General features: G+C 63.2%; 1 protein-coding gene and 1 long non-coding RNA gene across 2 annotated transcripts; both read right to left on the bottom strand.

Annotated features, from left to right (window-relative positions):
* Positions 1 to 1057: 1057 nt before the first annotated feature.
* Positions 1058 to 20817, bottom strand: LOC311185179. The gene is made up of 3 exons (XR_014617103.1): positions 20763 to 20817; positions 19263 to 19342; positions 1058 to 1073 (listed from the first exon to the last, which is right to left on the bottom strand). It is a non-coding gene; the product is annotated as an uncharacterized lncRNA (long non-coding RNA).
* On the bottom strand, positions 1197 to 3316 carry ALG10 (ALG10 alpha-1,2-glucosyltransferase). Its single transcript, XM_084255633.1, has 3 exons — positions 3133 to 3316; positions 2613 to 2810; positions 1197 to 2478 (listed from the first exon to the last, which is right to left on the bottom strand). The coding sequence occupies exons 1-3, from the start codon at positions 3313 to 3315 to the stop codon at positions 1447 to 1449; spliced, it is 1413 nt and encodes a 470-aa protein (XP_084111759.1). The 5' UTR covers position 3316; the 3' UTR covers positions 1197 to 1446.
* Positions 20818 to 24411: the final 3594 nt, after the last annotated feature.

Genomic DNA, 24411 nt, shown 5'->3' with positions numbered 1-24411 from the left:
CACGCACACCCGGGCGGGCCGCCGCGAGCGGCTGTTCGGGCCCGGGTGACCCCAACGTCCTTTTGCCGGTGACTTGCCCGGGCCAGGGCGCCGAACCCCAGTTCCCTTGAACCCCACGGCCGGGCGCCCCGGGAAGCGCAACTGACACGAGCGATGATCCCATAAACGGCGCCTTCCCTTGGCCACCTCCGGGGCGCACCGCGTCCCACAGAAGAGGCCACTGGACCCTGAAAACGCGACCCTCCCTGCGGCCTCCGCGAGTCTCCGGAGTGCGAACCCCGCGGGAGTGACCCTCGGGGCACAGCAGACTCTGCAGTCTCCCCTCAGCAGTGGGTTTCAGGGGATCCGCCTGTTCTGCTCCCCCCTGTCTCTGGGGCGTCCTCTCACCCCCGCACCTCTGGCCTGCGCCCCAGCTCTGGTCTGCACAAATTAACCTTAAATAAACAAACGGCCTAACTGGAGAAGGGGTGTCTGTGGACACCCCTGAGAGCGCGACCTCCACCAGGGCCATCCTGGGGGGCGGCCGCACCCCGCGGTGCTGTCCCGAGGGGAGACAAGAGGGGCAGGAACTGACTCCTGGGGCCCAGCCAGGACGGCGCGGCAGGCCAAGTCCGCCCAGAGCCATTGGAACGGCAGCCCCCGCCCCCCACCTCCTGCAGCCTCGCCCCCGGGGCGCCCTCCCGGCTGCAAGTTGTGTGGGTTTCCCACGGGGGCGGGGGGCGCATCCACCTGCCCAGTGGCCGAAAATACACCACAGGGGGGTCAACCCCCTGTGCGGTCAAGAGTGAGACCCGGGCTTTTTTTTTTTTTTTTAAAAAGATTTATTTATCGGGCCTCCCCGGTGGCGCAGCGGGTCAGCGCTGGGCGGCGAAGCTGCCCTCGGCCTCTGCGGCGCCGGTTCGATCCCCGGCTGCTCCCCGGCCACCGGAGGAGGGTCCCACACGGCGCGCAGACCTCTCCTGCCGCCCGCTGCTCCCCTCAGCAGTGTCCTTCGGTCCTTCTGCCTGCTCTGCTCCCCGCTCTGGCTCTGGGGGATCCTCTCACCCTCCCGCGCCTCTGACTGTGCCCAGTGCCTGTGTAAGTAAATAAATAAATTTTTTTAATACATATTTTTAAAAGATTTATTTATCTATTTACACAAGCAGGGGATCGAACCGGCGCCGCAGAGGCCGCGGGCAGCACAGCCCAGCGCCCCAGCGCGGCGCCCCCGGGGAGGCCCGAGACCCGTCACGGGAGCGCGTCTTTCCAACGCCCCGTGAGCGCCGCCGCCGTCGGGAGCCGCCTCCGCCCAGGCGCGCGCGCTCGAGGCCGCGGGTTCGGGGCGCGCTCGGGGCCAGGGAGAGACGCGAGGCGGCCGGGCACGGCTCTCTTTCCCGTCGTCGCCGCCTCGGGGCCCGTCTGGGGTCCCCAGTCCCCGCGCACACCGCGGCCCGGGGCGCCCCGGCGCTACCACATGAAGCGCTGCAGGTCGGGGCTGTCGGGCCAGCGGAAGGGCCGGTAGAGGAAGACGTAGAAGGTGGCGGCGTTGACGGCCGCGTAGCCCGCCAGCTCGCACAGCAGGCGCGACACGGCGGGCAGCGGCGCGTGCAGCCGGAAGAAGAGGAAGGGCAGGATGAAGTAGCGCGGCTCGAGCAGCCGGTGCGGCACCGTCACGGCGCCCGCGCAGGCGAAGAACATGGCGACCCAGAAGACGGACTTGGCGCGCAGCGCGTCGGCCACGCTCCAGCCGGCGAACAGGTAGCCGGGCACCAGCAGGTACTTGACGGCCGCGTGGCGCTGGAAGACGCGGCGCCACAGGTAGAAGGTGTAGTGCCGGTTGTCGGCCAGCAGGTAGGGGTGCGCGTAGGTGCAGCGCCCCACGGCGAGCAGCGCGCCCGCGGCCAGCGCGCAGGACAGGCCGGGGCGGCGGCGCGCGGCGCGCAGGAAGGCGCGGACGCGGGCGGGCGAGAGCAGGTGCGGCCAGGCGCAGAGCAGCGTGAAGCCGAGGAAGTAGAAGAGCTGCGGCAGGTGCAGCACGGCCTCGTGGCTGCCGCGGTCGCCCACGGCCACGCCGCCGTTGAGCAGCACGAAGGCGCCGCACAGCAGCCCGAGCGCCGCGTAGGGCCAGGTGAGCCGCAGCAGCGCGCGCAGGTGCCGGGGCGCCGCGGCGTAGGCCCCCGCGAAGCGCAGCGGCGCCAGCGGCCCGGGGCGCCGGCCGTCCCGCGCGCGCCGCTCGGCCCGCCAGGCCGCGGCCAGCCGCGCGGCCACCGCGTCGCCGGCGCAGAAGGCGGCCCACACGGCGTTGGTCTGGCGGAACAGCACGGCGCACAGCCCGAGCAGCGCCGCCGCCCCGTGGCGCCCGCGCAGCCCCATCAGGTGCGCGGCCAGCGCGAAGAAGACGGCGCCGGGCTCGGTGTAGTAGAGGAAGGTGACGAAGAAGAGCGGCGGGCTCGCGGCCAGCGTCAGCGCGGACAGCACGCGGCGGGCGGCCGAGGCGGCCTGCGGGCGGGCGGGCGGGGGGCGGGAGGGGGTCACTCGGGCCCGGCTCCCCCCGCGCCCCCGCGCCCCGCCGCCCGCAGGCCCCGCCCGCCCCGCGCCCCCGCGCCCCCCCCGCGCCCCCCCCGCGCACGCACCTTGCGGCCGGGCTGCACCTCGCGCAGCAGCAGGTGCAGCAGGTACAGGTTGCCGGCGCCGAGCAGCAGGTTGACGAGGCGCAGCGTCCACGCCGAGCAGGCCACGCGCGCCGGCCAGCCGAGGACCCAGCCGGCCGGCCGCAGCACGGCCGCCGACAGCAGGTACAGGCCGGGCAGGGTGGTGATCATGGGGTCCCACTGCGGGGGGCGCAGGTGAGGCCCGCGGCCGGCCGAGGTGGGGGGGCCGCGGGCCACGGGGGGCGGGGCGGGGCCAGGTGGGGGCGGGGCCAGGTGGGGGCGGGGCCACGTGGGGTGGGGCGGGGCAGGGCGGGCCAGGCCCGGGGGCGGGGCGGGGCGGGGCGGGGCGGGGCGGGGCGGGGCGGGGCGGGGCGGGGCGGGCGGGGCGGGGCGAGGGCCAGGCCGGCGGCCGGATCCCGACTGGGCCCGGGTCGGGGTCCGGCCCACGGCCGGGGCGGGCTCGGGGCCGGAGCCGGGGGCGGGGGCCGCGGGGCGGCCTCACCTGCGCGGGGGAGAAGCGGCCCTCGCAGAAGCGCTGCGCCTGCGGCACGTGGAAGGTCTCGTCCATGTAGGGCTCGCGCAGCGCGCGGCCGACGGCGGCGAAGAGCAGGCAGGACACCAGGAAGGCGCCGCTCAGCGCGGCCGACAGGTAGCAGCCCTCGAGCGGCGCCGCGCGGGCCGCCATGGCCGCGGGGAGGGCACCGGGGAGCGCGCGCCGGGCCCGGAAGCAGCCGCCGCGGGGGCGGGGCGCGGCGGGCGCCTGTCCGTCTGAGCGGGGCGCGCGCGGATTGGCCGGGGCGCCGGTGGGGGGGCGGGCGGAGAGCGCGGATTGGCCGGATCGCCAGGGGGCGGGCGGCGCGCGCGGATTGGCCGGATCGCCGGGGGGGGGAGCGGGTTGCGTGCGGATTGGCTGGGGCGTCGGGCGGCGCGCGCTGATTGGCCGGGGCGCCGGTGGGGGGGCGGGCGGTGAGCGCGGATTGGCCGGATCGCCGGGGGGCGGGCGGCGCGCGCGGATTGGCCGGGGCGCCGGGGGGCGGGCGGCGCGCGGCGGCCGGAAGCGAGGAGGGCGTCCGCTGCTCGCCCCGCGCTCGCCGGCAGGGGGCGCGGCCGCCGCGCTCAGGTCCCGGGCAGCCCGGTCGACGGCCCCCGGGCGCGGGCGGCGGGCGCGTCCGCGAAGCGGCCCTGACGCGAGGAGCCCGGCCCCTCACCGCCCGGGCCTCCGCGCCCCGCGCCGCCCACCGTGCCCGCCCCCGGCAGGACGCCTCAGGCCCCCGCCCCCTTCGGGCCCCCCGCCCCGGCCAGGCCCCCCCAGAACCCCCGCCACCCCTCAAGGCGCCCCGCGCCCCCAGCCGCTTCCTCCCCCCGCCGCCGGCCACGCGGGCTCTGGCGCCAGGGCTGGGCGCGGGTCAGCCTGTCCGGAGCCGGGGACCCGCCCCCACCTCTCCCCCAGGTCCCCGCAACTTCCCCCGAAAGGTCCCCCCAGCCGCGCACCCTCGCTCCACGCCCCCCCCCGCTCCCTGACCCCCCCCCTCCGCGCCCCCCAGCTCCCTCCGCGCCCCCCAGCTCCCCGGCGCGGCCGTGGGGGCGCCCTCGCTGTGCGGAGGACCCGGCCCCGCGGGCTCCGGGCTGGGGTCGGCCTGGCTGAGGCGTCGGGGCGGCAGCCAGACCCCTGGGGCTCGCTCCGCCGGCTCCTCCTTGCTCTGGGGGCGCGGGGAGGTCGGGACACCCCGCCCCGTTGCCCTGCACTGGGCTCGCCTGCGCGGCAGCGAGTCTGGGGGCGACCCGCGCTCTGCGCCCCAAGCCCGCCCCCCGCGGACCCCGCTGCTGCCCGAGACCCCGCAGGGCGAGCCCCGAGCCGACTGTCCCCGGGTGGGCGCCGCCCGCGCTGCCCGTGTCCTCGGAGACGCCGGGGCCGCCTCCGGGCGCAGGGACCTGCTTCGTGGTGCCGCAAAGCCCCTCCCCACTGCCACCTCTCGGACCCCCCAGACTTTCAGTGTCCTCTGCCAGTTTGGCCTGGGGCGTCCGGGATCCCCAGCCTAGACTAGAGGGCCAGGCCCCCTCGGGCGCTGCCTGCGCTCAGCACAGCTCAGGGGGCCCCGGGACTCCCCACGCCTCACATACACCCACGAGGTAAGTGGAAAGTGGGTCTCCCTGGTGGTTTGGGGGTCTCTGGCTGTCACCCCCACCGCACGGGCTCAGTCCCTGGCCGGGGAGCTACCCGCAGGGCGCGGCAGACCTTCCCTGGCGGCGTCTCGGGGCCCGCCTGTTCTGCTCCCCGCTCTGCGCCTGGCACATTCTCACCCCTGCGCCTCCGGCCTGCACCCCAGTTCTCGCATGCATAAATACATCTGTAGAACTGCCGGCGACCTTTGTTGATAACCCGCGTGAGGTCATCTTACAGAAGCCGCCGTCCTGGTGCCTGAGGCACCCACAGCCTGCGAGCCTGAGGGCGTCAGCCCGGGGTCGCCAGCGCCTCTTCAGTGCACGCTAAGCCGGCCGTGCAGTCATTTACTTTGTACCCCTATAGTTCCTCCCCCAAGTTGAAAATTTAGGGCGCCCTCCCCTCGAGGCCACTGCCCGGGCCCGCCTTCCCCAGCCCGGCCACAGCACCTGCTGGGCCGCCGATCCCTCCGGGACGGCAGGATGTGGCGCGCGCCTCCAGGGGCAGCTGTCCTGGCGGCCAGGCCCCGACAGGGGGAGCAGACCCTGCGCGCTCCGCACCGGCCCCAAGGTCTCCCCAAGGGCGGGGCTCCCAGGGCCGAGGCCAGGCCCTTGTGCCCACCAGAGGCGCCGGCAGCCCGCACGGGCGGGACCCCGGGTTCTGCCCGTGCTTGGGCCCAGGGACGTCGCCCAGAGCCGTCTGCGGGCCAGACCCGCGGCGATGCTGGTGGAGTCTGTTGCTTTCCTCGCCGCTGCCCGGGCTCAGGCCGGCACCCCCCGCCGCCGCGTGACTGGATTTCCTGCCCGAACCAGCCGCACCTTGGGGAGCGGGCGTGGACGTGAGGGCAGGGAGGCGGCGGCCCGGGTTTCTGTCCCTAAGGCCCTTCAAAGTGAATGTTTTCTCGCCACAACAGCTCGCACAGCGGCAGAGGACAGCGGCGCCCAGGAATGTTCCGCTTCTGAGGCCGACTTCGTTCCCGTCGCCGAGGTCTGAAGTCGACGTCTGTGCGGACGGCGGGGTGTGCAGTGGGGTCTGTCACGGCCCCGGGACCGGTGGCAGCTCGGCTCTGGGGTGACGCGGTGCTGGCAGCGGCACAGGGTAAGTGGTCACGCCGCGATGACAGCTCCGGAAGGAAACTCTCCTGCGTGTTCGACTCGGGAGCCCTCAGCCCCCTCCCGCTGCCGGGCCCCCTGTCTAGTCACCAGCCCTGGCTCAGGGCCCGCAGGCGACGGGGACATTGCGCTGACACGTAAAATCGAACTGCACGTGTCCGGGGTCGAGCTGGCGCCCCGACTCTCGGCAGGAGAGGGAGCAGCGTCACGTGTGGTGTCTCGGCCCGGAGCCCTCAGCCCCGGCCTCCGTCCCCCGGGAACATCCAGACGCGGCCCTGCACCCGGAGTGCGCTCACTGCATGGCAGCCCGGGGCGCCCGGGGGCGTGGGCTCCGCTGGTCTGTGTCCAGACGCTCAAGGACAGCGTCGCCTCCTTCCTCTCGCCGTCTCGGCTCAGCGAGTCCGCGCGATTGCAGAGGGTGGCCCGCAGCAGCTGAGGCCCGCCAGGGCTGGGCCGCCTCCAGGGAGGGGTCTGTAGGCCTTTGCCACCGTCTGGTTGGGCTGCTGGTTGCCCAGTGTGACGAGTTCCCTGTTTGGGGAGCAGCCCTTTGCTGGAGGCCTTTCACAAATCTTTGCGAGTCTGTGGTTTGATTTCTCTTCCGCTTGCAAGCGTGGGCTGTTTCGCCTGATGGGATCACCTCCGCCGAGGGGCGGCTGGGGAAGCTCACCGGGATCGCAGGACTGGCTCTACGGATAGTGCCATGGGGGTGTTTTTACTGTAAATTTAGTTTTTAAAATACACACGTATGCGTTGATGTCAGCTTTCCAGTGCTGCAGCGTCACAGGCCGTCGTGGTTTAGGTTAGAGGAAACACGTTGGAGGAAAATCCTGAACCAGTCCGCGCAGAGACGGACATGGCGTCGTCCAGTGTGGGCCTCTTGCGGGTCCCTGCACCGGGGCGGGGGTGGGGGGTGGCCAGAGCCTGGGGTCCACTGCCAGTTCCTGGCCCACCAGCCTCCAGTGCCCAGGTCTAAAGGCCGAGGGCTGAACCCACCGTGCCCTCCCCAGCCTGTCGCCGGTGGCCGGCTCACAGGCCTGCGCCCAGAAGAGGAGGTCTGCAAGCAGCAGCCGCTCACACAGCAGCTCCGAAACGTGGCTGTGACCTCCTTCTGCGCAGAGCAGCAGCTGCTCCAGGAATCACCATTCTTAGAATTGCAAAGAACAAAGCGTCGTAGTTCACAGAAATGCACTAGAGTTTATTTTTTTTTAATTTTTAAAAAATATTTATTTATGCATACGAGAACTGGGGTACAGGCCAGAGGCGGGGTGTGTGTGAGAGGACTCCCCAGAGACAGAGCGGGGAGCAGAACAGGCAGATCCATAGAAACACACTGCTGAGGGGAGCAGCGGGGAGGCAGGAGAGTCTGCTGCGCCCTGTGGGGAGCTCCCTGGCCGGGGATCGAACACGTGCTGCAGAGGCTGCGGACAGCTTCACAGCTGCTGTGCTAAACCCCTTGCGCCACCAGGGATGCCCCGAAATGCACTCGATTTTATCACTTATTTTACATCTCGTCTTGGGAGCAAATGTATTTCAGGATTTGCTCACTTGAAGTCCACACTCTGAACATTCGATTCTGTTTACACACAGAAGGTGGCAAATGTCTCCTTTGAAAATGAATTTCCTTAACACTTCTCAGCTAGTAGAAACTGCGAGCTGGAAGATCTCTAATTATAAGACGAACCTTTCAATGCGAGCACTAATGAAGCTGTTACAGGGCAGGAAGGGGCAGCCCAGGGCCCCCAAACCTGCCCGCTCTAAACAGGTTCTGCCGTCCGCCGCGTCAGGACAGCACAGCACACACAGACCGCGGCGGGGAGCAGCGTCCGTGCAATGAACGTGCAGCACAGAAAAGGGGAAGAAGAGCGTTTCCAAGCCCAGCACCCGAAGTCACCCGCCCCTCAGGGGCACGGCTCCAGGCAAGCAGGGTTGGCCCAACGTAGGGCCACTGAGGCCCGAGAGCCTGCCCCGGTCTACGGCCCCTCCTGGGGACCCGCAGGAAAGGGGCAGCGGGGGCCGGCGCGTCCGGGAGGAAAAGAGCAACCTCAGAATCCAGGTGCGAGCTGCCCCGTCCCGCCCTGGGGCCCGCGTCCGTCCCGACCGTCCAGGGCCGGGAAGGCCCCGCGGCTTCTCGCGCGTCTCCGCTCCGCGTCCTCCCCGGGCTCCTCCCGCCCCACCCTCCTCCTCCTGGCTCCTCTCCAGCTTCTCCCCCACCTCCCTTGGTCCAGGCAGGGGACCTGGAACCCCCCCTTTCCTGGGGACTCCCCGTTACAAAAAGCCTTACCGGTAAAGGAACGGAAGTGCACCAGGGTGGAGCAGTCCTCTCCCTGCTAAAGGAACAGCTTTTTCCACAACTCTGTCCAGAACACAAGGGACTCAGCCAGGAGGGGGCCTGAGGGCTCCTGTGTCCTGCGGCAGGGCTGGGGCACTGCGCCCCCAACTCCCTCACCCCCGGAAGTGGTGCCACGGCTGATGCTGCTTCTGCATCCTCAGGGCCGGAACCTCAGGAGTCTCAAAGGCAGCACACCCATCCAGCGCGGACTGTGTGGCGCCCGCAGAAGGGGCAGCACCCCCCTCAACACGCCAGGGCTCGACGAGGGCCACAGGGTTCATGCTCCCGGACCCACCACGGACGGGTCGGGGCGCCTCACTGGCCTGCGGCGAGCTTGCGTCATGGGAACTGAGGCCACGGACCCGAAACACGCCCATCCAGAGTCTCTGACCCCAAACACAGCGTGCTGGGGCCTCCAGGTGCGGACCCAGGGTCAGGGCTGGCTCAGGAGCAGCACCGGGCGGCGGGCGGGGCGGGCGGGGGCCCCTGGGGGCACTCAGCGGACAGGGCCCTCGCCATCCTGCTCCTCCTCGGCTCGAGCACCTCTGCTTCCTGCTGACAGCACACAGCCGTGATTTCCCACTTTCCTGTGACTTTCTTTTGCCACATTCACCCTCTGGGGCCTCCGCCCTGCCCACCAGCCAGGACCTGTGGCTCGGCCACTGCTTGACCCTCCCCTTGAGTGTCATGCCCTCCTGCCCAGTCCCCACGTCGCAGGTCCGTCTGTCACTGTGTCAGGCTGTGGCTGCTTCCCTGGGCTCCTGGGGAGCCCCGGCCGCGTGCCCCCCACCCCGCCCTCCAGCTCTCCGGTGTCCTTACATTTCCTCAGTGTTCCTCGTTGGTTGAGTTAGGTAGGAGTTTTACAGCTGGTGGTGCCATGTGGCGAGGTCTGAGCCTGGACCTGGCGTGTGCACAGTGGTGAGTTCCCAGAGGTGGCGGTAAAGCTCGTGTCATGGAGTTTATCGCCTGCTCTGTGCATTGTGTGACTTCAGGCTGGAAAGCCAAGTCTTTAGTCCATTTTGACAACTGCTAGGTCTGGCGTGAGACGGTGGACGAGTCTCGCTCTCTTGCATGCCGCTGTCCAGTCGTCCCAGCACCATTCCTTGAACAGACTTTCTCCAGCGTGTGCTCGCGCCTCCCGTGTCGTAAACTAACTGCAGATTTTGTGTGACTCTATCTCTGGACTCGCAATTCCATTCCATTGGTCGGTCTGTCCGTTTTTACTTCAGTACCTGACTGTTCTGATGACTACGGCTTGGTCATATAGTTTGAAGTCAGGGACTTTGATACCTTCATTTTCTTTCATTGTTTCTTCAGAATTGTTTTGGCTTTTGGGTTATTTTGTAGTTCCATATAAATTTTAGTATTCTTTGTTCCATTTCCTGGAAAAGTACCACGGGGGTGTTTTAGGGATTATTGAATCTGCATATTGCATGGGGTCAGAAGGCTATTTTAACAATGTTAGTTCTTCCAACCCACAAGCACAAAACTTTCCATTTCTTTTGTTTTTTTTTCCTATTTCTTTTAACATATCTTGTAATTATCAGAGTATGTATACTTTACCTCCTTTGTTAATTTAGCCCCAGCTATTTTACCTTTGTGGTGCAGTTTGTAAATGGGATTGCTTTCTTAATTTCTCTTTCTTCTAATTGCGGGCATATATACGTGCAACAGATTTTAATATATTGATTTTTATCTTGCCCTTTCATATTCGTTTATTATCTCTACCTTTTTTTAGTGGAATCTTTTGTAATGTAAGCTATTGTATCATCTGCAGTGAGTAACAGTGGAGAAGGGGACACCCTCACGATGTCCCTGACCTCAGAGGAAAATCTTTCACCGTCGAGTGTGATGCCGGCTGTGACTTTATCACTTGTGACCTCAGTTACTCTAGTTCTAGTTTTATCGTAAGTGGGTGTTGAATCTTGCCCCATGCTTTTCTTTGCTGCTAGCTGCTTATTCAGCCATACTGATGACATCCCCTATTTCACTTTTTTTTTTTAAAGATGTACTTATTTATACAAGAACTGGGGTACAGGCCAGAGGCGTGCGAGGGTGAGAGGATTCACCAGAGACAGCGTGGGGAACAGAACAGGCAGACTGATGAAATCCACTGCTGAGGGGAGCAGCGGGAAAGACAGGAGAGGTCTGCCTCGCCATGTGGGATGCTCGCCAGCCGGCCTGGATCAAACCCGCACTGCAGAGGCTACGGACAGCTGCACAGTGCCGCATTCAACTGCTTGCGCCACCAGGGAGGCCCTGTTTTACATTCTTAAGATACTTTAATTTCTATTATTTATGAATCTGAGTTCTCAGTCACCTGATCACCTCCGCTGCAGTGGCCCAACACCTCATCGGTGAGGGGTGTTTACGTCCTGAGGGTGCTCCCCTCGCCTTGTCTTCAGAACCGAGGACCCTGCGGGAGGTGGGTGCAGCACTCCTTGCCAGCCTCCTGCTTCTTCCCGTCTTCTCTTGGAGGCTGACACGCACCCACGCTGCTCAGTCTGCGCCCAGGTACATCGTCCTCTGAGGCCCTGCAGTCTCCCTGTCGCTCAGGCGAGAAAGACTGGGTCTTCTAGCAGGCCGGGAGGGAAAAATCCGTGATTGTCACATTTACAAGAACACAGTTCTCAGCGCTTAGCATGCCGGGAGGAGGAGGATGCCTGGAATCAGTCAGACCCTCGGGCCTCTCAGTCCCAAAGGGGCTTCTGTCCCAGGGAGACATGGCTGGCGTTTGGGATCCAGGGGAGGAGGAGACGTGGCTGGAGTCGAATAAACTGGAATGAGAGCTGAGCGGCTGGAAGCAGGCTGCCCGCAGCCCCCACCCCCATCCCGGCTCCCCTCCCCACCCCACCCCCGCGTCTGCCTGGCACCTGCTGCCCGGAGGGTGATGGTTGGCCACGCTCCCTCCCACGGTTTCCAAGCCGGTTCTGGGATGCGGGAACGGCAGAGGTGAAGGTACACGTGTCGTCTCTCCCTCGTCCTCCAAGGAGCGCAGGCCCCGGGGACCGCCGCCAGCCGGCGCGCGGTTTCAGTTCTGCTCAAAGAGAAGCAGGAAAGACGAGTCCCCGCGGCCCACGGGTGGGGAGGGCGGCGTGAGGATGCAGGGCCCGCTGGCCGCTCAGACAACCCACTTGGTTTTATTTTTCAGAGGCCTGGTGGCACGGTCAAGATGTCCGGTCAGCAGCCAGGACAGGCTGCCCGCCAGGGCGGTGCTGGTGGACGCGGGGGCAGGACCCCAGAGAAAAGCGGAGGCGACGAGCTCGGCACAGACCTTACAGCACGCCACGCCGCACGTGGGCAAGAGCCTCCGAGCTGACTCTGGCCACATGACCCACTCCCAGCTCTGGGAGAAGCTGTGAGCAATGCAGGGGCCCGCGGCTGTCAGGCCAGCAGGGGCCTCTGCTGCCTCAGGGCTCGCTCTTGGCCTGCAGATTCCTTTTTTGAACCTCAAGAGTGTTCTGGAGAAGGGGCCTCCCTGGTGGCGCAAAGGGTTAAGACGCAACCTATGAAGCTCACCGCAGCTTCTGCAGCACAAGTTCGATCCTTTCCTTTCCAGGGAGCTACCCACAGGGCGCAGCAGACCTCTGCTGTCGCACCCGCTGCTCCCTCAGCAGTGGATTTCAGTGAGTCTACCTGTTCTGCTCCCCGCTCTGTCTCTGCTGAGTCCTCTCACCCCCTAAAAAACTCTGGCCTGTACCCCAGCTGGTATATGTATAAATAAATCAATCTTTAAAAAAAAAAAGTGTTCTGGAGACACGTGCCTCCAGACTCCAACCCTAAGACTCTCAGTAGGTCTCCCTGAGAGCACTGGCCTCTGGCCCAGAGAGAACCACAGCGTCCCGGGAGAGTCAGCAGCACAGCAGCGCGAGGCTGAGGGGGCCCACACCCTGCCTTCCTCAGAGGCCCTCGTCACAGTCTTCCCGGCACTTTCCCCCGAAGAGAGAATCTGTTCGAGGCCATGTCTTGTAGGTGAGGTCACCCCGTCCTCCGCCATCACCCTGCGGCCTGGCTGGCTTGTGCGGTACCCTGGGGTGCTGCTGGGCTGTGTCCTCACAGGTGGGATGCGTGTTTGGGGTCAGGGTAGGGCCTAGCGAGGCCACGTCCTGGGCCCAGGTGAAGCCTGACACCGTCTCTCCCCCTCCTGCCCCTGCCTTGTCCTCCTGCCGTGTGTGTGTACTGCAGGGACACGCAGCGACGACGTGACCCCCACGGGTGCCGGACCCGCACACACTACTTCCCCTCGCGGTGGGAGAAGCCCCGACTCATGCCTGCTCTGCTTGGGGCGCCCCCAGTCCTCGGCCTCTGCGGGCGGCACACGGGCCGGCCGTCCTCATGTGAGCCGTGCTGCATGCACCGTGGACCATGAGGCTTATCCTCAGGCCCAGCTCCTGGAGGCCTGCCCAGCCCTCCCGCCCCGGCCCCTGCTGCGGGAGCCTCCTGAGCAGCTGCCCCCCTCCCCCTCCTGTCACGGGGCGCGGCCAGGCCTGCTCGTGACCGCCATGTGTCATCGCTTCTGGAGGGGCGGAGCCGACAGAGAAAGGTGAGTTTCCCGGCTGTAAATCGTGCGCGTCTCTGTCCGACAGGCTCCGAAGCATGAATCACAGTGACGCAGCACAGCCCCGGGCCGCAGCAGTTATTTTAGCAGCTGCTTTTTCCGTTTCCGCAGCTCACTCCCCTCGGGCACGAAGCTCAGGCCGGAGCTCGCTGCTGACTGTCAGCCCCCGGGGGCAGCGCGAACCCATCCAGGCTGTGCCTCTGACAGGTGCTCGCCCACGCCCGGCCCCATGGCGCTGCCTCCCTCCCGAGGAGCCGTTTTCTGAACCGAATCATTGTTAACTTTGCCCCTTTGTCGTCCATGAGCCCGGTGCGGGGCGCAGAGGGGTCCTGTGCCGCTACCCACTCAGGTTTGTCCCCCCCACTCCCGGCCTGTCTGCCCTCCCTGCCCCCGCCGAGCCGGCCCCACGGGGGCGCCTGTCAGAGGGAAGACGCCGGGGCCTTCCACCTGCTGCCCCAGAAACGGCCCCTTGTCTCCAGGCAGAGCCTGCTCCCCCGCCCTGCCAGTGCCCCCGCCCAGCGCGTCCAGGGGAGGCGCTCTCAGACGGGCAGACACCGGCAGGAAAGATGGCTGACAGGCTGCCGACCTTTCCTGAAGAACATTAGCTTGTCCCTACAGCGGACATGAAGAAAACACCCCGAGGCGTCCCCGCGCGCAGCCGCCGCGCCCGGGTGGAGGAAGGCTTTGGGAGCAGAGGCGGCCGGGCGGCCGGGCCGGGCCCCCAGGGCTCCGGTGGGGAGGGCGCGGCCCGTCCACTCCGCACTTCGCCCTCAGTCCGCGTCCATCGTGACACTCCGTGAGGCTCCCACGCGGGCGACCCAGCGCCCTCTGCTGCCCAGCCCGCTCTCTGGGGGCCTGTCCTGGCCCCCCGTCCACGACCGTGTCCTCGCGGTGCCGACCCGGCCCCGACACCGGGACCCTTCCACCTCGGCCTTCGCTGAGCCCGGGGGCTCCTCCCCGCGAGCTGGTTCCTCGGCTTCGTGCCGGCCTCGCGGCCATGACTGTGGACACGGGGGCCGCAGGGCTCCCAAGCTGTCCCTGAGACTTGGCTGCTGTGAACACACGAACACACCCGGGGGTGCTTCCCGTGTGACGACAGGCCGCGGCCCCGGAGCTTCGTTAAACGACAGATCCGGGGTCAGAGTGAAGCAGAAGCCACCGCTACGTCCCCTCACCTGAGGCCGCCTCTGCTCGGGAAGCAGGATCCTATGAAGCACTGGAGCCCCCGGCGCACAGGCCCCCCCCCCCGACGCACAGGCTCTCCCAGACGCACAGGCCCCCTCCAGACGCACGGGCCCCCCCAGATGCACAGCCCCCAAGATGCACAGGCCCCCATGGCTGCGGCGCTGCCCCCAGACTGGCCCTGCCGAGCTTGCCCCGCAGCTGCTCTTCTCCAGGAGCATGTGGGGGTCAGGTGGGGCCAGGACGCTGCCCTGCGTTCCCCCAGACCTGCGCCTGCTGCCCCGGCGGGGCGTGTAAGCCAGGCAGCAGGCTGCGGATGGCAGAGGACAAAACAGGTGGCTCGCACCCTACTGCTCACCGTGTGCTGGCCACGCTGTGCCCCTGCGGCCGCTGTATGAGGAGCGAGCGCCCCAAGCGGCCCGGGGCTGGAGGCCCTGGGACGGCCCTCCCAGCGGCACGGGTCGTGAAGAGGTGGCCGTGGACTCTATGTCGGGCACAGCTGAGTAAGTCAACACCAAGCCCCGCTCCTGGCCCGGCGGGCAGGTCTGGGAGCTGGAACGGAGGGGGTGGGAGGTGGACAAAGCAGCCCCGGGACGTAAAACTGGCCACCCGACTGGAAGAGCCGGCCAGCTCCAGGAGGCAGGTCCAGGGCATGCTCCTGTGCCAAAGGCCGGCGCCCGAGACCAGACCACTAGCAGGCAGCCGGCACCCGAACAGGGCCTCCCCCGGTGGCGCAGCGGTTGAGCGCTGGGCTGCGAAGCTGCCCGCAGCCTCTGCAGCGCCGGTTCAATCCCCGGCCGCCGGCGAGGGTCCCACATGGCGCGCAGACCTCTCCTGCCCCCCGCTGCTCCCCTCAGCAGTGTCCTTCGGTCCTTCTGCCTGCTCTGCTCCCCGCTCTGGCTCTGGTGGATCCTCTCACCCTCCCGCGCTTCTGACTGCCCAGGGCTTGTATAAATAAATAAATCTTAAAAAAAAAGCCGCGGGGACAGAGCGCAGACCTCCTCCCCCACCCCCTGCCGTCCTCTGAGGGCCGGGGCCTCGCCTGGCCAGTGGGACGTTCCCACAGGGGCAGTGGCCGCTGTTCTGGGCCAGGGACTCCAGTCAGGGGCCAGAGGCCTTGTGCCCGTCACCAGCTGGGGGTCCGCAAGGACTCTCCGGGGTGCTGGGGCCCTGCCCAGGCTGAGCATCTGTGTGTGGAGGGGAGGCGGTGGCGGGCAGGCGGGCAGGCGGCGACCCAGACAGGATGGGGAGCCGGGCAGGGCGAGGCTGCGGGAGGCAGCGTTTTGTTCCCAGGCTTTTGTCTGCGGTTTGACGCACAGTGAAAGGCTTCCTTTGAGAGCGCGGGGCTTCGGGCTGCGTGTCCCAGCTCTGCCCTTGTCTTCCCACAGCTGCTGATGAGTCTGCCCTCCCAGGGCGCTCGCCAGCGCAGGGTCCCCGCAGCAGCCCGGCCTGCCCCCGCGGGGCACCGGCTCTGGACAAAGCAGCTGACTTCTTCCTCAACTCAGCGGCCGGAGCAGCCCTTGCGGCTCCCACCTGCGTGCGCGCCCCACCCGTCTCGCAGCCCCACTTTCCAGGGCTCTGGGCTGAGCAGCCTGCACTGGGCCCCTCCAGCCGGCCTCTGGGGGCAGAAAGGGCGCCCTGTGCTGGGGCTGTGGTGGCGGCTCTTCCCGGGCGTCCTCTGCTCGCGGCTCCTTGATTTCCTCATTGCCAAGTCCTGGGACTCCAGTGCCAGACCCTGCACCCCCTCAGCGGCAAGCAGCCGTGGACGGCGGGGGGGAAGTGGGGGACAGGCAGTGGACGGGCGGGGGGACAGCCAGGCCTGTGCGGCTGCAGGGACGCCCTGGGCGCACACGCAGCAGGGTCTGCTGGCTGCAGCCTCTGGCTCTGGGGTCCGCCACCTCCTTGGCCGCCCGGGCCGCGACACGGCGCCCTCCTGGGTCCTGCTGCAGCCTTGGCCTGCTGGGCGGAAGGTCTGCGAGGCCCTGGCCTGCGTCCCGGCCGCTGTGTCTTCCTGACCCGGGTCCGAGACTCTTTACAGATTCCCGGGGCCCGTCCTCGCCCAGACACGTGCGTCGCAAACGCAGGCCAAGGAGGGGGCGGGAAGGCACCGCCTCAGGAAAGGCCCACGGTGGGAAGTGGCCACAGCTGCACCCAGACGCCCAGCAGGGCCCCTGGCCATGGGCCTGCAGGGAGGGCGCCCACCGTGAGCACGGCCCCCGCGGCTGCCCCCCACACGGCTCTCGCGTCCCTCCACCCCCTGGCCGCTTAGCAACGCGGCTGCCCGGGGTGGCTGACCCCAACCAGGCTCCCCGCAGGAGCGGCTGCCCCCCACCCCGGCCGCCCTCGGGGCCCGGCGCGGAGACACGAGTGTCCCTGGCTCCTCCCGGACACGCACGGGCCCGGGGTCCACAGGAGGACACGCCCGGGACCTGCCTGCTGGGCGCCAGGGAGAGGTCTGTGGGGTCCTGGGGCCGGAGCTGGGGGTCGGACGCGCCCCACAGTCCGTCTCCCACGCACGGCGTCCCGCGGGACAGAACCCCCACCCCTCGGCCACCCTCGGCGCCCCGCCGGCTGTGTCGCGGCCGTCCCCGCGGGGCCCTGGCTGGCTGCCTCACCTCCGCCTGCGAGCAGCTAAAAATACCGGATAATCACCTTTCCGGCTGCCAGGCGGAGGGACGCGAGGCCGTGAGTCAGTCCTGGCCGCGGGCGGCTCTGAGTCAGCTCCCTCCGGACGTTCTTGGCGCAAAGAAGCTGGGAGGGAGCCCCCCGTGGCCCGGGGCTGTCCAGTGGGGGGGCCGCAGCGGGCCTGGGGGGCGCGCGTGGGAGCCGGCGGCGGGTGGCCCGGGCTGTGGCTACGTCAGCCGTGGCCGTCCGCTCGCGCCCCCGTCACCGCCCGGCCCCCGCCTCGCCACCGCGACCGTCCGCCGAGGGGGAGGAGACGCGCCTCCTGCTCCGGCTGCCCCAAGGCCGGGATCGCGCCCTCCCTGGCCCTGCCCTTCGGGCGGCTGGGGCCAGGGGCGCGGCCTGGAGGGTGCGGGCCTCCCGCGGACACGTCAAGGCTCCTGCTGCTGCCCGGGCCCCTCCCTCGCCGCTCCCGCCCGGCACCCTCAGCCACCGCCCGCCCGCCGGCCCGTCCTCCCCGCGCCCGCGCGCGCTGCGAAAACCCTGCGGGGACAGGCCGGGCCTGGCGTCTAACCCGAGCCGCGGCTGGCGTCAGACCTGGGCCGGCGCGTGGGGGTCCCGGGGCCGGCCGGGGTCGTCTCGCGCCAGGAACGTGTGGCCTCGGGGTTCCTGGCTCCTGTCTGTCAGGAACGTGGCCGTCCACGCTGTCCGCTGAGCCCAGGCTGGGTTCGTTCATCTGCGTTTCGGGCACGCAGGGGAGCGCGGCCCTCTTCACGTCCCGCCCGGGGTGCGCGCCTCTCGGCCGCTGGCGCCCACACGCGCCTGGAGCTGCGCGAGTCCCTCCCGGAGAGGCCCGGCCTCGGATGACGATGAAGGCGGCAGCGAGTGCCCCGAGCACGGGGGGCCGGGCGGGCCGGCCGCGCCGCGCCAGCCCCTTGGAGAGAGCGACGGCGCAGCAGCTTGGCGCGGTCGGCGGGGCAGGCCCGGGCCCAGCCCAGGTGACAGGGTCCAGGCGGCTGCGGCCGGAGTCCGGTCAGAGCCCAGCACCCTGGGCAGCCTCAGCCGCCCTCCGCGCCCCACCCCTCGCGCTCCCCCCACCCCCCCACGGCCGCCGCGCCTCAGAGACAAGACGCTGCTCATCACACGCCCGCCTGACCCCATGGACTCAGCCAGGAGAAGCGTTTACTGCGCAAGGGAAGCGTCATCTCCGTCTGACAGGATAATAAGTGCGTGCGCCAGGCAGAGCCTGAGGTACGTCGCTCTTCAACGCGTTTGCTCCTCCTGACAGTTCCGTGTCCTGTCATTATTTTTTTTGTGTGTGAAAACGTAGGCGCGCGGTCCCCTCAGTTATGTCAACATAAAGCACTTTGAGAAAGTCTGTGGCAAAACCATCGTGAGGAAGAGTAAAGACGGGGCTTCCCCGTCGGCTCAGGGGCCAGTCTCAGGCTGTCACCGCCGCGGCCTAAGTGCGATCCCGGCCAGGGAGCGACCCACAGGGCGCATCTCCTGTCTCCCTGCTGCTCCCCTCAGGAGTGTGTTTCAGTGGATCCCCCTGTTCTGCTCCCCGCTCTGTCCCTGGGGAGGAAACCATTTTATGAGGCCAAGATCATCTGACTCCCAGAGCACAGAGAACACCTGATAGAAAACCGTAGGCCCAAATCTCCAATCACAGACACAAAAACCTCACCAAAGTCCTAGCGAGCAAAGACCAACACGGCTCTGGAGGGACCCACAGTCCAGTGGGGCAGATTCCTCCAGCGGGGCCCCCGTGGCCTGGGGCAGTCACACCCCTTCTGCTGCGCAGAACACGCGTCTGACCAAAGCCGGCCTCTAGCACTACCAAAGACACCCTGGACAGAGCGGGTCCCAGCACGTGAGGGCACCTGCCCCCAGGCCACTGCCCCAGAAGCACCCCCTGGACCAGCACAGGTGCACCAGAGCCACACGTGGACAGAGGCCGCCTGCAGCCCGCCCGGCCCACGCACGGGACTGCCCACCACACACACGCCCAACGCGAGGACGTCAAGCACAGAACAAACTGAAGCAGCAGCATCAAGACAGAGCGGATGCTGCCGGCTGACAGCCAGCGCCCACAAATAATTTTATCCGTATATTCATCACACAAAGCCCGTCAGGAAGAGACAGCGTCACGACCCACCCAAGGCGGCATCGCGGAGGGTGAACAAACAAGCAAGCAAGAAACTCACTTGTGGTAAGATCTTTGCAATTTAAAGCCAGAACAAGGCACCCTTGGAGGAACTGTTTTGGGAGAAAGCTCATGGCTGACGTCACCAAGGCCAGCGTGGCCAGTGGTGCTGGGAACCGAGCTGACTGCTCCACAGACATTCTCACGAGATGTTCTTGGGAATCACACGTGGGCCTGGTTACAGGGTCCAAAGTGTGACACGTGCCATGGAGTGCTCCCAACTTCTTCCTTCATCTTTCAACGCGTTCCGTATATTCGCAACCGAGAGTACCGTCCAGCAGTGAACACGAACGGCATGGACCTTAGCCGGTGAACACACCTGCTGCTGGGACATGCTACACTGAGCAAAAAAGTGCAGGTCAAAAGATTAAAAAGGCCGCGACCACATGCTCCGCACATACAAAGAGGCAATGAACAAACACTTGCGTCGTAAGAGAATGAGGAAAGGAACGATAACGATACCTCTGCAGGTCCGGGCGTGGCTGGCTGTGGCTGAGAAGCAGAACCAGGCGCTCCGTCCGGGAAGCCGGGCCATCCTGGATCTGAGAATAGCAGAGAAACAGCTGTTTATTCTCCTGTCATTTGTACTTTTATACTATCATAAATATTTCAGATTACACTGGTGGTGTTACGTAAAAGGGGCAAAGGAAGAACACGCAGCCATAGAACGGGAACGCCCCGCGATCCCCTCTGAGGATGTGGCTCCTGCAACGCTGTGTTTCGGAAGAAGCGACTTTCCATCATCGAAAAGAGTCAGACTCGTCTGTCGCACAGGAGAGAGGAAACCCCCGCACGCCCCTGCCTCTCCTTTGGGGTGTGTGAGCAATGTCCGTCGCACGGAGGCTGGAAACCACTCGACAGAGAGTACGACAGTGTTGTGCAATTTCTCCCCCGAGGTCCTCAGGAGACCTGACGTTCTCTGAGTCGGATCAATTCCCGCCCGAACCTTCGGGTGTTGCTAGTAACGGTGTGAAAACTCAACACAAACACCGTCACGTCGAGTGACTTCAGAACGTCATTCCCAACGCTGAGTCGGGTGGAGTCGGAGCCTGGGGGGTGGGGGGGAGGGCCCAAGGGCCGGCCCCGTGCTGGTGCCCGGTGAACGCGGGGCAGGGGCCAGCCCGGCCCCCACGGAAGGGGGCTGTGATGCAACGGAGCCAACCACTGGGAATCCAGCTTTTCCGCCGAGCACACCCTCTCTGCGGGTACTTAGGAAACAAAGCGGAAAACGCTACCTAAGAAGCAAGTGCTTCCCCCTCACGACTTCTCCGGCCTGGCAGGAACCGAGCTCCTGCTGGACTCGACTCTAAAGGCTAGGAAGGAGGCGCCGCCTTGTCTTGTGTTTCCTGACGGCACCTTTTGTTCGTCCCCCTGGGGCTTTCTAGAGCGCTCAGGCTGTCCCATGGCAGGACGTATTTCACCTCCACCTGGGTGGGCCACAGGCGCCAGGTAACCAGCTCGCCGCCTCGCCTCCATGTGGAAAGGGCGCCCCTGCGGCCTGCTCTGCTGGCCGCTGCCCAGGCCCTTTGGAGGCCCAGCGTTGCTATGGAGAAGGCCAGGCACGAGGTGACTCGAGCAGCCCCCAGCGCCACCAGGACCACGAGCCGGAGACGGCAGGCAGCCCCTCCCGAGTCTCTGCTCAACCCTTGAGCCCGGCCCCCAGGAGCTGGGCAGTAATCACCATGCAATGTGGGCACGGGGGTGTACTGGGTGCCTGGACAGGACCATGTTTCCCCCTGGGGGAAACACAGGAAACACAGGAAACACAGGGGGTCTCAGGCCTCCAGCCCCTCCCAAGACTGACAGAGGAAGAGCCCGGAAGCCGTTTCTAGGCCGTGACCCAGATTCGGCTCTGAGGATGCTAACGCGATGTGGCTTGTTCATCATGGTGTCAGAACCTATAACTAGACCCGCCCATGCACCCCCCAGATGGAGCCGCCACTTCCTGACTCGGTCACTCACCTGCCTGTACTTCACGCACACCGCAAAGACCTGGGCAAGGCCCTGCTCGGGCGCCAGCTCCAATCAGCCGTGTCTTCCTGCCCTACTTCCACACAGACAGGCTCGCTCATGTCAGACGCCCTCCATCCTGGACACAGCAGGGCCTGAGAGAGGGGGGTCTGGTTGGCACCCCCCACGCTGCCCCTCCCTTCCAGAAGGCATCCAGGTGTGCGCCTGGTTCCTGCTGGTGCTTCCACCCCACCCTGCCTTCAATCTCTTTTGAGAATCTCTGCCTTCAACTTTTCTGTTATATTTTATCCTAATATGCTTTACTCCTCAGAAATTTCTTCCTTTTTTTTTTTTTAAAGATTTATTTATACAAGCGCGGGGGTACAGGTCAGAGGCACGTGAGGGCGAGAGAATTCACCAAAGAGAGAGCGGAGAGCAGAACAGGCAGACGGATCGAAGACACTGCTGGGAGCAGCGGGCGAGACAGGAGAGGTCTGCCCGGCCATGTGGGTTGCCCCGCTGCCAGAGGGGATCAAACCAGCACTGCAGAGGCTGCAGACAGCTTCACAGTGTGGCGCTCAACCCGCTGTGCTACCGGGGAGGCCCAGAAATTTCTTCCTTTCTACACCGAGATTTTTCTCCTCATAGATTTTACTTGATGAAAGCCTTTTCCTCAGAGAAATCTTGACTCAGACTTTATTTTCACAGACTTTTCTCCTCATAGAATTTCCTCCTTGTGAGATTTTCCTCACAGATTGTGCTCATCATACATTTTCTCTCCACAGAATTCTCTCCACATAGAATTTTCTCCTCAGACTTTCTCCTAAAGTTTCCTCTTCCCACTTATCTCCGCAAAGATTTTCTCCTTATAGACTTTTCCTCGAAGAATTTTATTCTCTAAGGCTTTTATCTTCAGATATTAGTCCTCAAACTTTTCTTCTCAGACTTTCGTCATTACAGACTTTATCCTCATAGGGCTTTTTCTCACAGAATTCTCATGCTTTTCTCTCAGTCTTTTCTGTCCTACTTTTTTCCTTAAGACGTATTTTCTTTTCTCACAGAATTCTCTCATAAACATTTTTACTCATGGAATTTTCTGATTTTCTCCTAGTGTTACAGAGCAACTCCAATATAAAACGGGTTGCCTGACTGTGGGCCCTCACCCACACACTTAAAGAGGACTTATTAATGCTAAACTGCAGACATACACAAAAGGTTGATACAAGTTTATTTACAAGGGAGGGGGAAATGAGTAACTCAGGGAGAAAAAGGGGGAGCTAAGTTCATAAATGCGTCCTACCCGTTCCACTGACCTGGAATCCCAATGACCCACCAAGCTGGCAAAAAACCTAGCACGCCGCGTGGCCAAGAAGGCGAGCCCCAGCCACATGGCCAGTTAAATACTTGAACCGAGAGCCTAGTTGCTTAACTCCGCCCTCAGTTCCTCGAAACCTTCCCTTTGGGGATCATGGGATTTGTAGCTCCCAGTGTCTTGAAGGAGTGGAGGTGCAGTCCACAAAGCCTGTATGGAGTTTGCTCAGGACATCCTTTCCCCCTAACACTACAATTTTCAGACTCTATTGACTTCCCTTCTCACATACTTTTTCCTCAGAGATTTGTCTCATCATATATTTTACTCTCAGACTTATCTCCTCACAGACTTTTCCCCTCAAAGGATACTGCCCACATAGATTTTTTTCCCCCCACAGACATTTCTTTTCACAGTTTTCTTCTCACAGAATACTTTCCTCCAAGGCTTTCTCTACCTCAGAGACTTTTCTCCTCAGGTTTTATCTTCAAGATCTTATTCCTCATCGAATTTTCTTCTCAGACTGTCTTCACAGACTTTTAACCTCATAGGCTTTTTCTTGACAGAATTCTCTCCTCATATACTTTTCTCCTCTTAAATGTTTCTCCATAGACTTTCTCCTCAGATATTTGTCCTCATTTATCTCACCCTTGACATTTCTCTTCAGAATCTTTCCTCTCCTCTCCCCACCTCTCCCCTCCCCTCTCCTTTCTCTTTATCCTTTTGTTTCTAGTCTCTTCAGATATATTCCGCTCCTGACACACTTCTCAGACATTCCTTTTTCTACATTTATTTCTTCAGAGACATTTACTCATACTCCTCTGCACCACGGATTTCTGTTTTCTTTTGTAAAGTTATGACATATATTCTATCAGCATATGAAAGGGAAAGGCATTCTTAATTTTCAAGGAAGTGAATTTTTTATATATTGAAGATTTTTAGTTATAATTATCATTTTATAGATTCTTAATAATATTCAAAAAGTTCTCTAGTGTATGTAAAACTGTCCAGTGATATGTTTAAATTCACCATTCTTTAGTACCATGTTCCATGGAAATATTTATTGTACATTAATTTTTCAAAAATTATTCCATTTACGTGGCAGCTATTTAATATCCTAATTTCTTGTAAAATTGCATCCTTAGTACTTTAAAGCTTTAATTTTGCCTAATATGAATCATGCATCATTGAAACTGTCCATTTTACGTGCTTTTTAAAATTGTTTTTGTCTTGTTTCTTGTCTATTTTACAGCTGAATCACCTTCTTTACACACATATCCACTTATGCGTATTTTTATTTTCTCAATGCAAAGAGGATGTTTTTAATTAACAGGGTAATTTTATTTTATACATTTATTGAATTGACAGATATATTTTAGCTTTATATCGTCTCATTAAATGTTATATTTTCACCATTGTATTTAGAGTTCCATGTTTTTTTTATTTCTCATATTTTTTCATATTCAATGTTTTCCCCATGTGGTTTATTGTCTTTTTATGTTGTATGTCCACGCTTTCTTTCAGAAATAATCACTTTATAATCTGATTTTACTGTTGGAATTTTTTTCGTTTTAACTTCTATTAGCCTGATTACTTTAGATTTAAATAGTATGTTTTGTCCTCGTGTATGTCACAGAGACATAAGAAAAGTAGTATTCTTGGGCCTCCCCTGGTGGTGCAGCGGTTGAACGCTGGGCTGCGAAGCTGCCCACAGCCTCTGCAGCACCGGTTCAATCCCCGGCCACCATCGAGGGTCCCGCATGGCGCGCAGACCTCTCCTGCCGCGCGCTGCTCCCCTCAGCAGTGTACTTTGTCAGGCTGCCTGTTCTGCTCCCCGCTCTGGCTCTGGTGAATTCTCTCACCCTCCCGTGCTTCTCACTGTACCCAGTGCTTGTATAAATAAATAAATAAATCTTTAAAAAAGAAAAGTAGTATTCTAGATTTTTCAGACTTCCATCCTCACAGTGTACATTCCAATTTGTGTGACCTACATTGTAAAGTCCTCCATCTTCTATTTCTACAGAGTCCACCAACCTTCACAACGACTTCTCCGTCTTTCGTCGGGACAATTTCATGATTAGGTGTTTTCTCAAGGAGCTGCGCGTGTTATAGTCTCCATTTCTTTCCTTGACAGAAAATAACTGTGTCTTCATGTTTACAGGAAAACGGAGGGGCGAGGATTAGGAAAATGCCCCCTGGAAGCAGGGCCCTCTAATTTTTTGCTGCACCTACTGGTGTCCTCATGATGGCGAAGGGCCACCTGGGCCCCTCCAGGATCTCTGAGGCGACCTGGGGCGTAGGAGCTCCGGGGGTGCCATCGGCCTCCCATGGGCCACACCAGCCTCCTGGGCT

Source organism: Talpa europaea (assembly GCF_964194135.1).
Source record: "Talpa europaea genome assembly, chromosome: 15".
NCBI classification, from domain to species: Eukaryota; Metazoa; Chordata; class Mammalia; order Eulipotyphla; family Talpidae; genus Talpa; species Talpa europaea.
The sequence above is the reverse complement of the archived record's forward strand: the minus strand, read 5'-3'. Positions and strand labels throughout refer to the sequence as shown.

Bases quoted from the DNA above. Each gene is read 5' to 3' on its own strand.
- ALG10 (XM_084255633.1), bottom strand. From the start codon at position 3,315: ATGGCGGCCCGCGCGGCGCCGCTCGAGGGCTGCTACCTGTCGGCCGCG. The intron at 2,811-3,132 runs GTGAGGCCGCCC...CGCCCCCCGCAG, and splicing joins GCCGCTTCTCCCCCGCGCAG to TGGGACCCCATGATCACCAC. The intron at 2,479-2,612 runs GTGCGTGCGCGG...GCCCGCCCGCAG, and splicing joins AGGTGCAGCCCGGCCGCAAG to GCCGCCTCGGCCGCCCGCCG.